General features: G+C 41.6%; 1 protein-coding gene across 4 annotated transcripts in view; it reads right to left on the reverse strand.

Moving 5' to 3' along the window:
* The window catches only part of MYO1B (myosin IB), a 157,718-nt gene that overhangs the window by 45,731 nt on the left and 93,857 nt on the right, over positions 1-18,130 (reverse strand). For all 4 annotated transcript variants that reach the window (XM_070732147.1, XM_070732146.1, XM_070732144.1 and 1 more), the window contains exons 8-14: positions 9,754-9,852; positions 9,453-9,556; positions 6,745-6,892; positions 4,607-4,725; positions 4,296-4,382; positions 3,310-3,375; positions 1,072-1,176 (exon numbers count right to left, since the gene is read on the reverse strand). In XM_070732147.1, coding sequence (XP_070588248.1) covers positions 1,072-1,176; positions 3,310-3,375; positions 4,296-4,382; positions 4,607-4,725; positions 6,745-6,892; positions 9,453-9,556; positions 9,754-9,852 — 728 coding nt within the window. The remainder of the gene's footprint in view (positions 1-1,071; positions 1,177-3,309; positions 3,376-4,295; positions 4,383-4,606; positions 4,726-6,744; positions 6,893-9,452; positions 9,557-9,753; positions 9,853-18,130) is intronic.

Below are 18,130 nucleotides of genomic sequence, written 5' to 3' on the forward strand. Positions count from 1 at the left end.
TGATTGCCTTACATTCTCTTTTTAATAGTTAAGATTCTTTTAAGTCTAGGAAGAAGACCAGCAATATCTGGCTTCTTTCAAAAATCCTTGCCCTAATTCAAGCATGACTTAGTCAATTGTCCTACAATACCCAGTTTTTCTAAATCCTAAGAAAATTTACCGCTGCAAGTTAATATTGTAAGGACATTTGAATGGACTTTTTCCTCATTAGCATTAGGTGGTCTTGGAACCCCCTCTTTAATTTTAGATTATATGAAATTAACAGTTTCACAACAAGGAGACAATATAAAGGAAAAAGTTAAATAGATAAAGACCTCTATTTTTACATTCTTTCTGAAAAGGAATCCCAATTAAAATTATTTTAAATATTCTGATAAAGGTATATATATCTCAAAAAGGGAGGGAGGTTTTTGTGTTGTTTTTGCATCTTCTCTCCCCCATCACAATTATCTTTTTTGGGGGGGGGGGCTCAGATGGGAGCCATTCTTCAATCTGTGTCAATTTCCCATGCACTTAATTGAAACTCATCCAAATTCTTTCAGTGCAAAGCCTTAGATCAATAAACACTTTGCACATCTTGAGAGTGTTTCTAAGGAAATGACTGTTTCACCTCATAAACCCCTGAGACTTGTCTGCCTTTAATCTTCATCTTCAGGAGGACAGATGCTCAGTTTAAATGACTCCATCAGAACAGAATAGAATACACTTTGGTAATTCTATTTTTTTGCAATGTCATCAATCAAGTCCTGTATGATACATACCACCACCAAAATATATGTTATATTATATGTGCAATATTCTGGATGTTCACTTCTATGCTTCCAGGATAACCTCATTCGTTGCTACTTCTCGGATCTCAACAAATCTTTTGCCAACCTTTACAATTTTCATGTGTGCCTTTCGGATTCTTAATTTTGTTTCAAAGATAACCCTTATGATTCATTAACAGCTGTCAGTATAATGGAACAACCTCAAGTCTGGCAAGGAAAACTTTTCCAAAAGTTAATAAAGGAAAATAGAGGAAGCCACTTATGGCAGAACTGGGATGTTACACAGGAAACAAATATATACCTCTCGTATATATTCTTCTTGCTCCTCCTTTAAAGTAAGTTCAATGAAGATCTGTTGCAGTTTCTCATTACAGTAGTTAATAATAAACTGTTCAAAACTGTTATCCTACCCAATGACAGAAAAAAAGTGTCATTAATCACACTTGGAAGGGTTATAAATCAAAAGAGTTATAGCCTGCAAGTCATTTTTACAATTTACTATCTCATGATAATCATAAAGTATCAATATATCATTATATAAATTACTTAATGGACTTCAGTTACAATATAATCACTTTCCTTTTCTATTTATCTACAGTGCCCAACAAATAAACCTTCCCTTTTATCATCTTGTATTCCCTACTCAGGATAAAGTATTATATATTTTCCATTGCTTTCATTTAAATAAAAACGGCATGTAAAGTGATTGGATAAGGTAAGAATCATATACCCATGCAATTCTAAATAGATAGCAGCATTCAGCAAGAGCAGCCCATGTTTAAAACAAAGAAAGAAACTTGAAAGCAATCACATTACAGCAATGAATTAAAACTAATTATTTCTAATATAAGGAACCCACAGGGAATCTAACTCGCCATCATCCTACTTAGAATAGCAAGGTACATTGTTTCTTCAAGCTAAAGATTTCCTTAATTTTAAGAGGAAGCTACAGGTAGTTCTTGAGTTATGATGGAAATTGGGACTAGAATTTCCATCGCTGTGAAGCAGTTGTAAAATTGACATTTCATATCTAATACATTGCCTTATTCAAGAAAGAAAAAACAAGAAATTTGTTAGCATTCTACATTCATGCTAACTTTTTCTAACTTTACAGCTATTGTATGTACGGTATATAGGGAGTCCTCGCTTAGCAACCATACATTCAATAATGACTTTTTAAAGTTACAATGGTGATGACTGAGGAGAGTTATAATTGGTCCTCAAATGTGCAACTGTTGTGCTATCCTATGGTCACATGATTGCCATTTGTGACCTTCATTGCTGGTTTCCAACAAGCAAAATCAATGGGGAAGCCAGCAGGGAGTACCAACTTGCAGTCCCATGATGTCACATTTAATGATCACGCCTTATTTATTTTATTTATTTATTTAAGAATTTTCATTGTAAGTAAATGTAATGGTATGTGAAAATAACCTTGAAGAATTAGGGGAAGAGACGCTTTCTAGGAACTGGTCAGACAAGAAGAAGCCTACAGTTGCTTAATGGACAGAGAAAAAAACTTACGAAAGACCAATCCTAAAGGATCAGGCAGGCAATGGGAGATTTCAAATTTATAAAATTATCTTCTTACAATAAAGCAGAATTAGCTCATCTGGCCATTGTTTGGCTTATCTGGGAGGGCTGACAACATGGTCATGGAATATATTATTTTTTTGCTTTCTGTCCACACTGGTTAGTAACAGAGTTGCCAATCCCTGTTATGATCATTAACTGAGGACTATCTGTATTTCAGATAGTTTTACAGATTAATTACAAAAAAATAATCCAGCAACTTCGTTCATGAAATTTTAGGAACAGAGACAGTTTTTTCTTTTATTTAACTTTTTTAAAATCTAAAACTATGTTTCAAAGTCATGTTTCTTCACTGTAAATAAAAAAAAATCAATACTCTATATGTTCAGGTCTGTACTGTAATAGTTATTTTCAGTCATAAAAATCAAATGATTCTTATTTGTACAAACTTTTATCCAGGAGTGGCAACAGATACCTAAACCTACCTGAGGAATTATTGAAGAGACTGAGAGATTCTTCAAATAAAAAAATAAAACAATTTGCCAATTAATTTTGTGTGTGTTTCAAATGTCTTGGCAATAATTAATCTCTCTTTACCCCTTCCTCTAAAGGAGTAAATTATTATTATTATTATTATTATTATTATTATTATTATTATTATTATTATTATTATTTATTGGATTTGTATGCCGCCCCTCTCCGCAGACTGAACAAAGAGGCATGACGTAATGAAAACAAACTTCAATATATAACTTAAATCTACAGCATTTAAAATCGGTTCAAAAATGTTTTTTCCATACAACCAAAATTACCAGCAACACTTTTGTTTGCCATTTAAAAAAATAATAATCTCAATGTATATCTGATCCAAATAGTGTGTTTCATTTCAGACATTTTAACCAGTAATGATTTACTGAGACTTCTTCCCCTATGTTCATTAATTTTTGACCTGTTGTATGGTTACATTGTATTTTGCTAATAAATTAGTTTGGAGTAAAGAAAATACCTCAAAAATTTCAAAGCCGTAGATGTCCAAAACCCCCATTACTTTCTTCTTTACCTTGGACTGTGCCTGTAGAAAAATTTATTATTTTCATGATTAATAATAAAGATGGCAGCAAGACAGATAAATCGGACCAGAATATCTCCGGGACCGCCTTCTGCCGCACGAATCCCAGCGACCGGTTAGGTCCCAGAGTTGGCCTTCTCCGGGTCCTGTCAACTAAACAATGTCGTTTGGCAGGACCCAGGAGAAGAGCCTTCTCTGTGGTGGCCCCGACCCTCTGGAACCAGCTCCCCCCAGATATCAGAGTTGCCCCCACCCTCCTTGCCTTTCGCAAGCTCCTTAAAACCCACCTCTGTCGTCAGGCATGGGGGAATTGAAATTTCCCCTTCCCCCTAGGCTTATAGAATTTATATATGGTATGCTTGTATGTATGAGTGGTTCTTTAAATTGGGGTTTTTTAGATTATTTTTAATATTAGATTTGTTCACATTGTCTTTGTTATTGTTGTTAGCCGCCCCGAGTCTTCAGAGAGGGGCGGCATACAAATCTAATAAAAATAGTATAAATTAAAAAATATAATATGGCACACAACAGAGTTCCTCAACCCTTCCGGAGTAGGGGGGAGGTGGGAAAAAGGGGATTATTTTGTGGGAGGGACAGGTACATGTGTGAAAGTACCCACAATGTTTGTGGCAACACAAGCGTAAGTGGGCCATAAGTGCCCACAACGAGGCTTGCGTGAGTGAAGCTGCTAGCACAAATAACAACATTCAACTGGGTCCGCAAGCACTCGCAGTGACACTTGCATGAGTGGGGCTTTGCACATGCACAGACACACCAGCCATCCACTCATGCAGCCCGATGGCGATTAGTCCATGACCCATAGGTTGGAGACCCAGGTATATATATTGCTTATATGCAAAAACAGATAACCATTTAATTTTATGTGCTGTCATTGAAATTTTATTGCATCTGATGAACTATACCTTAATGCTTTCATTGATTCTGGTAACAAGCCAACAAAACAGTCTGCTATAAAGATTCTTTGCCAGAGCATCCCGAGCATAATAAGCCTAATTAAAAGAAAGAAAAGAATCAAAAACTTTTAAGACAGATTAAAATATTTTGTGGTGTTGGCACAGTAAAGGTGGCAAGAATCAATAGCCACTCATGGTCTTTAAATATGTTTTAAGGAAAGTCTTTTAAAAAATACTAGCCTAAGCTTTTTTGCAGCACCTGTTACTGAAGGGGGGTGGGGGTGAGAGAAGAATTCACTACTGCAATAATCTGGCATTACCTGAGCTACATTTAAAGTTGTAGATACTTTCTCCTGCTTAGCTTCAACAGTGCGGAAGCTAAAAGCTCTTTCCAGAACTGACTGATCAATGCCTGTCAACTCGCATATTTCTTTAAGCTCTGTGGAAAAAAAGAATCATAACTTGAAGCATACAGAGTTTGAGGTGAGTTTTATTGTATTTTCAAAAATATCTATTCACTTGAAAAGTATTTTTATCAACCAGCTGACTGGGCAAAACAGCTTCATCGGCCTTATTCTTTATTTTGACTCTGCAAACAACTGCATAGAAATAGTCAGGATGCATTCAAATTTGCAGAATGATATTGTATTTAACTTTCTGTCATGTGGAGGGTGTGTCGCCTTTTTTCACCTAGTGAGTCACTGAAACATACAATTTGACAAAGGATGCTTGGCTTTGTACACAAATGTAGCTTTTACTGATTTCCTTTCTAAAATGTATTTTTAAATATGTGCCATACCATCTAAAATTATCTGTAGCTCTTTTAAAAACAAAAACTACCCACTTTAGCTACTTTCTACCTACCAAGGAAACTGCTTTGCCAAAGGATGAAAATACTTTGAGTGAAAATTGAATACTATATATTTTTAACAAACATGCTAAATTTACTGTTGCTTCATCCCAACACTTCTAGATGGAGGACAAGATGCAAATTAAAAATCCCAAGGATCTGAAAGATTCTAATCAGAATGCTTCATTCCATCCCTTATTCCATTTTAAGACATTATTATTCAATTAAAACTCTATGTCTACAATGTAATCCAGCCATTGTTTTTCTGTCATTCTTGAATGAATAAAGTGCAGTATTTCAGGGATTTTCTATCACTTTCATTATCAGATACTGTTGAAGTCCACTAAATCAGGGGTCCCCAACTGCTGGGCCGCGGACCAGTACCAGGCATGTTGCACCGGTCCGCTGAGTCAGCAGCTGCTGTGGAGCCGGTGAGTGCCAAGCTGTTTCCTGTCTCTTTCCCCTCCTGTTCACTCGGGACCGCCGTTAGCCTTGGGCCGAGAAAACGTTTGCTTGCTTGCTTGCTTCCTTCCCTGTCTTTCTTCCCTCGTTGAAAGTGATCTATTTCCTCCTTGCGAAGCCCTTGCTCTGCCTTCAGCTCAGACGGAAAGGCCTTGGCATTGTGCATCTCTTTTTTTGCTAGGCTCCCCCACCCTATTCCCGGGGGCCAGGGTGGGAGCGAAGCCAGGGGTGTGCGTGTGACCATGAAGCCCCCACCATCACCAGCTCTGGTAATTTTCTTTTGGAAGGATTCCTTGCTGCAAGAAAAGTACCAGACCTGGCAGTGGTGGGCGCTCCAAGCAGGCAGCAATCACAAAGGAAGGTGACTGTGTCCATGGAGGCACCTCCCCCTTCTGGGATTCTTTGCTGCAATCCCAGCCGGAGCGGGCGGTGGGGGGGCGTGTCCTCTGAAACTGCCAGAAGGAAGGAAGCAAGCAAGCAAAAGTTTTTTTCCCTCAGGTGGACCGCCTCGACCCGAGGCAAACGGCGGTCCCGAGTGAACGGGAGGGGAAAGAGACAGGAAACCACCCCCTTCTACTCTTCCTCCCTCTGTCACCTCGGCTCCCCTGCAAAATTAAAAAGGAGGGAGGAAAGAGAGAGGCAATGGAACGATAAGCTACACCCCCATGCTTAATCCCACCCCCAACCACACCCCTTTCCACCCCCACCGGACCATAGAAAAATTGTCTTGCTGAAACTGGTCCCTGGTGGAAAAAAGGTTGGGGACCATTGCACTAAATAGTTAAAATTAAGTCAGTAATTTTAAGACTGAGTAAAGTGGGAAAAGGTTAATGTGATATAAGAAAATGTGGTTTTTATTTTGTACATGCTTATCTTCTACAGACTAAATACAAACCAGAAGACCCTTCAATGAATTTGAACAGTAGTATGTAAGAATTTTTTAAGTTTAAAAAAAAATCTTGCCTCATGAAACAGTCTGAACGATTTCAAACAGATAAAATACTAATAAATTAGGATTCTGTTATAAAGATTCTGTCACTGACCTTGAAATTAATACATTTAGAAACAAGCCAAAAAACAGCTAGTACTGTAAACCAATTGAGAGAAGATAAATATTACTTAATTAAACTCTATTGTTTGAATTACCATTTTTATCTTTGATTTTACTTTCATCTAATCCATTCACACGAGATTCTGGTTTAAATTCAATGTTTCCCAGTTTTAAAACCGCAGCAACAACTTCCAATACTGACTGGATCTCGTGGTCCATAAATCCCACAATCTGCATGGCATTCTAGAAGATGGAAAATTGTGTTCATTACATTTTCATCTTTTCCTCCTTCCTGGTAACTGTTTCCCATTACAACCAATTTATTTTATTTTCACAGCGAACTATTTACTTTTCTATATCGCTTTCAGTAACAAAAGCATACAGTGAAAAGCTTTAGAAGAACATTACAAAACAAAACCAACAAGATAAACATTAAAGCAGAAAGATAAAGTAAAAACAACGGTAAGTTAAAAGTCACAGCAGTATTAGCACATATGAAAAAGTCTTAAAGTATTAAAAACACCTTTGTCTGGCACTGAAAAAAACCCAGGAAGGGTGGTGCTTTGTCTTTACAGGACAGAATGTACTAAAATAAGGGGGCTAATACTGGAAAGTCTTGCTTTCTGGGATGGTGGGGCATCTTTAGCATTGGAAGACAAGTGGGACAAGGCATTACAGTGATCCCTCGAGTTTCGCGATCTCGATGTTCGCTAAACGCTATATCGCGAGTTTTCAACCCGGAAGTAAACTCCACCATCTGCGCATGCGTGCCCTTCCACGCATGCGTAGATGGTGGAGTTTCCCCGCCGGGCAGAGGCTTCCCTGGGTCTTCCCCCTCTTGCCCCGGTAAGGCGCGAGCAACGGCGTGGGCGGGTGGGCGGCACACGCGCGGGGAAACCCCAGGGCCGCTTCTCAGCTGAGAAGCGGCCCCAGCAACAGCACGGGGGGCGGGCAGCACGCGCGCGCGCGCGGAGGAAACCCCAGGGCCGCTTCTCAGCTGAGAAGCGGCCCCAGCAACAGCGCGGGGGGCGGGCAGCACGCGCGCGCGCGGAGGAAACCCCAGGGCCGCTTCTCAGCTGAGAAGCGGCCCCAGCAACAGCGCGGGGGGCGGGCAGCACGCGCGCGCGCGGAGGAAACCCCAGGGCCGCTTCTCAGCTGAGAAGCGGCCCCAGCAACAGCGCGGGGGGCGGGCAGCACGCGCGCGCGCGGGGGAAACCCCAGGGCCGCTTCTCAGCTGAGAAGCGGCCCCAGCAACAGCGCGGGGGGCGGGCAGCACGCGCGCGTGCGGGGGAAACCCCAGGGCCGCTTCTCAGCTGAGAAGCGGCCCCAGCAACAGCGCGGGGGGCGGGCAGCACGCGCGCGCGCGCGGGGGAAACCCCAGGGCCGCTTCTCAGCTGAGAAGCGGCCCCAGCAACAGCGCAGGGGGCGGGCGGCACGCGCGCGGACAAGCAGCAGCAGCGAGGCGGCGGGGAAACCCAATCTTCGGCTCCTCGCTGCTGCTGTGGAAATAAAAACACCATCTGCGCATGCGCAGATGGTGTTTTTACTTCCGCACCGCTACTTCGCGACAAATCGATCATCGCGAGGGGTCCTGGAACGGAACCCTCGCGATGATCGAGGGATCACTGTATAGCAAGGATGTCAAACTGGCAGCACATGGAGGATGCTTCAAGCAAAGACCACACCTACCCCAGCTATGCAAAGGAGAAAAATGTCATGAAACGTCATGTGATGGCAACGTGACGTGGCAAGTTTGATTCATGCACTAGAGCAGTGTTTCCCAACCTTGGCAACTTGAAGATATCTGGACTTCAACTCCCAGAATTCCCCAGCCAGCATTCACTGGCTGGGGAATTCTGGGAGTTGAAGTCCAAATATCTTCAAGTTGCCAAGGTTGGGAAACACTGCATTACAGTATAAATAGGAACAAAAAGAAGGAGGTGTAGGGATTACAGGTGTTTGGTTTTTTTATTCACACAAGATTTTATTTAAAGAGCTAAGATTCAAATTTATTTCTCTCAGCTGGCCCAAATAGCTCTCATACTAGAAATAATTTTTAAATCTCAGTTAAATATTTTACCGTTTATTTCTTTTTTTTTAAAAAAAGAATATATTTGTAAGTGTAGAACCCATCTGCATACATTAAATCAATGTAGCAACACATTTTAAATAGAAAAATCATTAAGAATAGTCAAACATTTCTAATCCAAGTATATCTATTACAATCTAATTTCTCATAGCTGATGTTAATTTTCATTTAGGATGTGAATAAAATATATGAAAGCAGGGAAATTTTAAAATGCAACATTGACAAACCATTCTCATTTCAACAAAATCAGGCTAGTAAGAAGGAGATTGTTTATTCACTTATTATTTATAAGTTACTTATGACCGTTTTTCACACTTCAAATTGTTGCAGCATCCCCGTAGTCACATGATTAAAATTCAGAAGCTTGGCAACCGACTCATATTTATGACCATTGCACTGTTCCAGGGTCATGTGACCTTTTGCAACCTTCTGACAAGCAAAGTCAATGGGGAAGCCAGACTCACTTTACAACTGTTACTAATTTAACACCTGCAGTGATTCACTTAGCAACTCTGGTGAGAAAAGTCATAAAATGATGCCAAACTCATTTAACAAATCTCACTAAGCAATAGAAATCATGGGGTCAATTTTGGTAATAAATCAAGGATTATCTCTATTTCTAAAAAACAATAAAAAGCAGTATATAAATAATTTTGCACTTCAAACTGAAATTGAACCCAATACTAAATATAGCAGAAGGGCATGAATCCTTACCTTAACTGTTTTGAAGTTTGAAGCATCATCTACTCCATTTACCTTTGCAGAGCCCAGACCTAAGTAATTGTATCGACTGAAGTCCACCTCCAACTTAAGTTTTTCTGTTAAAATAAAAATATATCTTTTTACCAGCAAATTCACATTACTTCTCTTATTTAGCATGAATGACAGTAATTTTGTATGTCTGGATTTAAATAATGAATATACACAAAATCAAAATTAGTTACACCAGCTTGAAATAAATTACCTAGGTTCCACATGCAGTTGTAACTTCAATATTCTCCAAGATTGTACTTACTGAGCAAATCTTCTGATCCTCCAGACAGAATTTGATAGAAAATATGGAAATTTCTTTCGCTTCTGGGCTGTTTAACAACACGGGACTTTTCCAATAGATCTAAAATTACAGTGAAATGATTATTTATCCTTTCTTTGGTTTCCTTCCCCACCCCCCAAAAAAAGAACCACATAACTCTAGTACATTGAGAAACACAGGTAACATCTGGAACAGAGACTGAACAGACCTACACTAATTTATAATATCTAATTAAGGTAATGGATATTTTGGTTACATGTGACGTCCTGCCTTTTTTTAAGAAACACATTAAAAAGCTCCTCGTTCCACTGCTATAATACTCACATCATTCCCGTGAGCTTGATTAGGCTGATAATGTCTTAATTTCTTAATGTCACTCTAGTAAATTCCATGCCACAATAGGAAAATTTAATTTAGGGAAATTTAATTTACATACTAAACTAACTTGGCATTCTAAACCAGACTTTCCCATTTAATTGTGGAGGTTAGCCAAACAAATCAAGAAGATTTCAGATTTGAAGACCATCTTAGTGATTGAACATTGTCTCACCTGAACATTGCTTCTATGTGTGCTGTAGGAAAGTCCAAGCATGGATCAACTTCTGTCTGTTTGCCTGGGACTGAGTAAGAAATATCCGGCTACACTTCCTCTTTGGCTCTACTGAGGCAGTTGTTTTACAAAGGCATAGCTTTGCACGGAGTCCAAAAATGGAAAGCTCCAAAAATGTCCATACCCTGGATCAGGACAGGCCCTAGGGTGGGTTTGGACTCTCCTGCAGCGCATATACAATAAGGTGACCAGATGTCTGGCTTTCCATGGGACAGTCCCGCTTTTGAGTAATTTTTCCCGCATCCCAGGGCATTTTTTTAAAAGTCCCAATTTTTTGAAACAAGCTGCCGAATGGACATTGCTGGACCTCCGCGGAAGCTGAGCTTCCTTCTTCGCAGCTTCTAAGTTTTTTGCCCAGCAGATTCTACTTGGTGGTGCCGGGGAAAAACTTGGAAGCCATGAAGAAGGAAGATCAGCTTCCACGCTGCTCAAAATCAACCAATCCAGCAATGTCTAGTTGGTGGCTAGTTGGGTGGGCTGCCCTTCAATGTCCAGTTGGTGGCTTGTTGGCTGGGCTGGCCTTTGTCCCTGCGTCTCCTCCACAAGCTGGTGACTCTGCATTGCGGGCACACCCCTTGCAAGCGCAGCGCCGGGAGCGGAGGCAGCAGCCAGTGGGTCCTGTCTCCGCCTGTGCCTCTCCCGCAGCCCCCAACACAGCCGGCAACAGCAATGGGGAGGAAAAGGAAAGGGAAGCACGGCCAAAGCATTCGCCCCCCCTTCTCCTCCGACAGCCCATGCTTGGGGGCAGGCAGATGGAGCAGCAAATAGAGATGGCTATTTCCCAGTGCTTTTCCTCCCTGACAGACCTTCGCCCCAGCACTGCCAATGGAGCAACTGAGCGTGCTCTGCTTCTGCCTCTGGGTCAGCGTTGCCTCAGAAGCAGGTGAGAGAGGCAGCGCAGGTGCCCGCCATTGATGGAGAGGGAGGGAAAGAGAGAGAAAAGAAAGGAAGAGAGAGAGAAAGAGAGGGGGGAGAAAGAAAGAGAGTGAGAAAGAGAGAGAGAGAGAGTAAGAGGGGGAGAGAGAAAGAGAGATAGCAAGAGAGAGAGCGAGAAAAGGAGGGAGAAAGAGAGAGAGAAAGAGAGAGAGAAAGAAAGAAAGAGAGAGAGCAAGAGGGGGGGAGAGAAATAGAGAGATAGCAAGAGAGAGAGAGAGAAAGAGAGAGAGAGAAAAAGAAAGCAATTGTCAGCGAACCAAATAGCATCTGAGAAATAAATCACTTCCACACTTGTGCTTCTCGCAGGGTACGATTTATTAACAGCCATATCTAGATTCGACTTGAATCATTCCAACTCTGAGTCCCTTAGATTACATCCAGGTCAAAACCCCATATCACATCCCCACACCCACAAGTGCAGTCATGAGGACCAATCAGGTTTAAAAAAATAGGTTTAGCATACACAAAATACAATACTAAGAGGAGAGAGTAGGACCAGAATCAATGGGTCAAAAATATAAGAAAGCCTGAGTTATCCATCAAGATGAATTTATTGACTACTTTGTCAGGTTGCCAAATGATGTAGTAAGTTCTGCTCTAAATGTTTTCAAACAGAAACTGGATATTCATGCATCTCAAATGGTCTCATGAATCCTACATTGAGTAAGCATATCTCTGTAAATCCTTTCATCTCTCTATTTTTAATGGGAGATATTTAATTTAGTAATATTTAGAATATCCACATTCTCTATAAATACCAATGCTATGAACAAATATACAGCGATCAAAGCCTGTTCCAAGTATTCTATGGCATTCTTCTATTTCACAATAGAATTTGCCAGAATATAGCTTGTTTTCATTCTGCATTTAAAGAATTACTTTAGATTATTTGGGAAAACCTTCAGCACTAATTAAAATGAATACAGCAATATGTTATCCAAGAAAGCTCAGGGTCATATAAATCTACTGTATATACCTGTACCATTTGTGTCTTTTAAATTTAGATTTACTAAATCCTAACCTAACCCTAAAATAAAGTTTGCCCTCACAATTTACATATCACATAAGGAGTGTGTCTCTATCAAGCTAGCGCTTTACTAACATTCAGAACAAAGAAAAGAACAATGAAGTGTATTAATATTTCAGTAAGTTACCAGCAGTGTTTTGTCTCCATGTCACCTGCTCCAATTAGCAAAGCATACACAAGCTTTTCTACAAAGGACACTTGGAATGAAAGCAACTTTTGTTCTACATAGCAAAACAAGGAAGTCATTGAAAAAATGCTATTTGGCAACCTAAAATTAAATGAAGACACTTTCAGATACGCCTTCATGTGTGAAGACATACCGGTATCTTAAAAGATTGTACAGATTTGTCAGACTATTTTAAATCTTAGGGTTCACTGGCCAAACCACCCTGCAACGTTTGAGTCAGTATTTTTTTATTGCATTTTGACCTCTCCCCTCTCTCTACCACACAAACACACAAACAAACAAACACACACAGAGACAAACAAAAGGAAATAACAAAAGGTTGGAAAATAACAATAAATATAATAGCTCTCTCATAATTGTGGCTGGCAGCTTGCTATTCCATAGAATGTTTCATATAGTAGAACATGTAAATTCAGAATTATTCAAGTTTCAGTTATTCCAGCAGCTCACCACCTCTGCTTCTGCCTGCTATTTCACATTCTCAAAAATCGAAAAAATAGCCATCATAGCAATGAAAACAATCAATCACAGTTCCTAGCAAAATGGTTATTTCTATGATTTTTAAAAGGTTTTTGTCATTTACACATCCTATAAAACCAAGTAACAACTTCCGCATATCTTAAAGCATGCCAAAAAGCTTGACAGAAAAGGTGGGAAAGAGTTATGGATCTCTACTTTGTTTGCCTGAGTATTTTATTTAAAATAAACTTATTTTAAGGGGTTATAATCTAGAAACAATGCTTTTGTTAATCCCGGCTCAAAGTGCAGTTACCTTTTTGGCAGTCACAGCACCAGACTGACTAATATTCAATTGATAATCAACTATTATTGCAAGGCTTATTTTTTCACAGTAATTATTACCAAACCCAGTTATTTCCCATTCAGAACCTTTGCAATTTTAAGCTATATTTATTACGTGTATAATTTTGCACTTAACCTTTAACTTACTCTCAGCTCATTTCTCTGTCCCATCAAGATCATTTTGAATATTTTTCAGTTTTAACAGAATTAACAGTGTTGGAAGGGAACTTGGAGGTCACAACTTCTGGAAGCGAGTGGTTCCAGTGATTCATTGTTCTGTCTGGAAATTTCTCCTTAGTTTTAGGTTGCCTCTCTCCCTGATTAATTCTTTTCCTGCCTTCAGCTGCTTTGGAGAACAGGTTGACTCCCTCCTGTTTGTGGCAACACTGGTTACATCTAGAAAACTATTTCACCTAATTACATAATCTGTACATATTATTATTATTATTATTATTATTATTATTATTATTATTATTATTATTATTATTAATTAGATTTGTATGCCGCCCATCTCCGAAGACTCGGGGCAGCTCACAACAACAAAAACAGTACAAATCCAAAATTAAAAACCATTTAAAACCCTTAATATAAAAACAATCATTGCCATTTCCTTAACCTCTTCATGTGAGATGTCAAATAAAACATGCTCACAAATACAAAGACAATGACTTAACTTGTAGCAGCATACCTGACATCCCCTTCCAATCTGTTGAGGCACTCTTAATGAGCATTCTACATAATTTAAGGCATTTATATATCTACTCTTCTCATGCCATCCAGCTACCCTTAAATATTTTGCCACTCTGAATGCCACTCCGTCGAAAAACTTTGTTGAAATCAACATACATCCTGCCTATAGTTTTCTTCCAAGTTGTTCCATTAAAAATAAGAATAATTGACAATCTCCTGATAAGCATCGTTTTCAATATTCTTTACTATTAAATATCTTTAAGATCTTCACTCCCCAGACATAGATGTCAGGCAAACTGGTTTGCAATTCTTTGAATTCTCCTTTGCTCTCTTTTTAAAGACAGAGACAATATTTGCTTTGCTCTAATCCAGTGTATTTCAACCTTAGTTATTGCAGGAGAGGCGGAGTAACGACACGGACACAAGAGCTGGATTTAAAACTGGGTCATTTTTATTAAAATAAATTTGCATAATTTATTTTAAATAAATTAGCATAATTAGCATAATTAACAATAACCCTAACAAGGACCCGCAGGGTCAAACAATTGCTTCCGGGGCAGAAAATGACGTATAATAAACTTCCGGGGCAACTTATGGGCATAGCTCCATGCTAATCCAGGTGAGGGACCACTCCCTCACCTGAGACCTTGCCATGCAGTTGCATGTGGGAGGTCCCGCCGGCTAACCCCTACAAGGGGAATTAAATGGGCGGGACCCAAAGACAGGTTCCCCCCAACTGCTCAGGTCGTCAAAACCACAAGCCTTTGGAGAGAACCTGTCAATCATCCCCAAAGATGCCCAACGGAGAACACGCAGTTGCTAAACCACCACCCAGTTTTCCGCCCCTAACCTGCCTACCCAAATGACCAAAGGTAAGCCAATTAACCTAAAACAGGTGCCAGCACCCCCTAACCACTTGTCCGTCTCCTCGGTGTGGAATAGGCGAAAAAACGGTCCAGGCTAAAACGCCAGGACCGCCAAAAATTCCTATTCAGCCCCATAGGGCGACCCCCGTTGGCACATTGCAAGATAGGGAGGGCAGGCGGGTGTCTGTGAAGACGGAGTCCGGGCGAAAAGGCCGACTCTGAGCCTGCCAGCCCTTTTATAGGGCCGGCAGGCCCCGCCCGGACAACGTCACGATCAGACCACTCTGGCCTGATCGTTTGGCCGAGATCTCGCGAAACCTCACGAGATCTCGGCCCCAAAACCAAAATGGCGGCTGCCGCCGATCTCCGTGTCCCCCGGGCCTCCTACAAAATGCGCCGGGGGATGAAGACCACCGGCGATATTTTCAGATGTGTGGATTTCAACTTCCAGAATTCCCCCGCCAGAAAGCTATTTTGGCAGATTCTGGGAGCTGAAGTCATATATCTGAAAATTGCCATTGTATTGATATTCAGGTAGTCCTCGACTTACAACCCTAATTGGGATTAGAATTGCTGTTCTTATGCAAGGTAGTTGTTAAGTGAATCACATCCAATTTTACAACTTTTTGTTTCTCAGGTGTTAAGCAAACCATTGCAGTTATTAAGTGAATCTTGTGGTTGCTCAGCAAATCCAGCTTCTCTCATTGACTTTGTTTGTCAGAAGCAAGGTAGTAAATGGTGGTCACACGACTCCAGGATGCTGCAACCATGACAAATATATGCCAGTTGATAAGCATTGTAATTTTGACCATGTGACAGTGAGCACTCTTGTAACTTCAAATAATCACTAAACATAAGTTGTAAGTTGATGAAAACTTGTAGCAAACTAGCAAAATGCTATTTGTGACTTTGAGATGTTAACAATGAATTATGGACCAACAAATTGCTCTGTCAATGGTTATTTTGCAGTGTTAGGGAAAGAAGAACTCTCCTTTTCCTTGTTAGCAAATCCCTATCCCCCTGGCTTGCCACAGGTACACATTAACACTACTAAATACAGCAATCTACTTACCATCATAGGAGAGAATTTTTAAAGTATTTATATGTGCGCAAATAGTATGCACACAAGAATACCAGAAGGATAAGTTTAAAGCTGACCTTAGCTCAGTGATAAGAACTTAAAAGGAAATGTCCACTCTCAAATAATTAAACAGAAGCTGTAGAACTAAGCCACTCTTAGCAAAAGACATACTTCTGTTGTCATGTATCTCATACACACAAACGTGAACATTCCCAGTGCTGCTTTCAGAGAAAATTTCCAGAGGGCATAAAGTAGAAGTAGAAAATAGGCGTTGATATGCTTACCTGAACGCCTCTTCTCGTACGGTGAGTGGGTACAGCAGTCACATGGGTTTGCTCTGTCCAATCCGGTGGAACTGAGCCTAGTATTAAAAAAGACTGCTGGATCCGCCCCTTCCCCAGAATTCGCGAATCCGTAGACTAGGCTCAGTAGTGAAGCTCTTTAAAGTTCAACTCCCGTGTTAAAAGAAGTTAGAATAGAAAGTGAAGAAGACCACACAAAGGGAGGGAAGTGACTGCTGTACCCACTCACCGTACGAGAAGAGGCGTTCAGGTAAGCATATCAACGCCTATTCTCCGTACTGAAGGAGTGGGTCCAGCAGTCACATGGGACATACCCAATAGATAGGTCCCTAGGGTGGGAGTACATGGCTATCGTGAGAGATAACGGATTGGAGTACTCTTCTGCCGAAGGCAGCGTCCGCTGATGCGTACGAATCAATTTTGTAGTGCTTTATGAAGGAATTTGGTGAGGCCCAAGTGGCTGCTTTGCAGACTTCTTCCAACGGAGCCTGAGTTGCTCAAGTGGCAGATGTGGCAGCACTTCTGGTGGAGTGCGCTGTAATATTCCTTGGAATGGAAAGGGAAGCTGTCTCGTAGGCCTTAGAGATGGTCCCTCTGATCCAACGACCTATTACCGTGGAAGACACTCTAGATCCCCGGAATCTGGGGTGGTAAGCCCCGAAGAGTGCTTCTGACCTTCCTATGGGTCCTGTGCGTTGGATATAGATCTTTAGCGCCCTAGTGAAATCCAGGGTGTGCCATCTAATTGCCAGGAGATGCTCTCGTTGGAGACAGAAGGAAGGTAAGACGATATCCTGAGATCTGTGGAACATGGAACTGACCTTTGGGAGAAAGGTGGGGTCCAGTCGCAGAACCACCTTGTCCTGGTGGAACTGACAGAGGTCCTGTCTGGTAGAAAAGGCTGCCAATTCAGACATGCGTCGGGCAGATGTAATTGCCACCAGGAATGCTACCTTAAAGGGTAGGTACCTGAGGGACGCAGACTTCAGGGGTTCGTAAGGTGCCTGAGTAAGGGAGTGGAGAACCCGTGGCAAGTCCCAGGTAGGATATCTGTGGATCTTGGAAGGCCTGAGGTTGGCCACTCCTCTTAGGAATTTTTGGATTTCCGGGAAGGAGCGTAGGGGCTGCCTGGGAGGCCCCGCCAGGACGGAAGAAATGACTGCCAGGTGACGCCGGATGGTGCTGGTAAAGAGGCCTTGGTGGAAAAACTTTTCATGAGGAAGGCGATTATCCTGTGTATGGGAAGACACAGGGGAGATAAGCCCTCCTGTGAGCACCATTGATGGAATTTGGACCAAGTATGGTCGTAGATCCGATTGGTAGACCCCCTTCTGGACTACAGGATGACTTCCACTGTGTCCGGGTCATACCCTCGCAGGTCTAGGTCTCTCCGGATAATAGCCAGGCGGTGAGGTGGAACCGCTCCGGGTCCGGATGGAAGGAGGCCCCTTGCCGCAACATCTCCTCCAAACGGGGAGTCGCCAGGGGTCCTGAATGGACAGTTGTTGGAGGTCCGCTAACCATGGCCTGCGAGGCCAGTGAGGGGCTATCAGGATTACCCGGCTTTGTCCAGAAGAATTTTGTGGATCACGTCTGACAGAATTGAAATTGGAGGGAGGGCATACAGTAGACCCGGAGGCCAAGGACTCCTGAGAGCGTTTATTGCCTCTGCTCCCGGAGACGGGAACCTGGAGATGAAGCGAGGGAGCTGGGCATAGGTTTTGGTCGCAAACAGATCTAACACTGGGTGGCCGAACCTGAGGCAGATTTGGTGGAACAGTGACTGATGGAGGTTCCACTCGCCTGGGTCTATGGTCGCTCGCGAGAGCCAGTCCGCTTGGACGTTGAGGCTCCCCGAG

The sequence above is a fragment of the Erythrolamprus reginae genome, chromosome 1 (genome assembly GCF_031021105.1).
Source record: "Erythrolamprus reginae isolate rEryReg1 chromosome 1, rEryReg1.hap1, whole genome shotgun sequence".
Classification (NCBI taxonomy): Eukaryota; Metazoa; Chordata; class Lepidosauria; order Squamata; family Dipsadidae; genus Erythrolamprus; species Erythrolamprus reginae.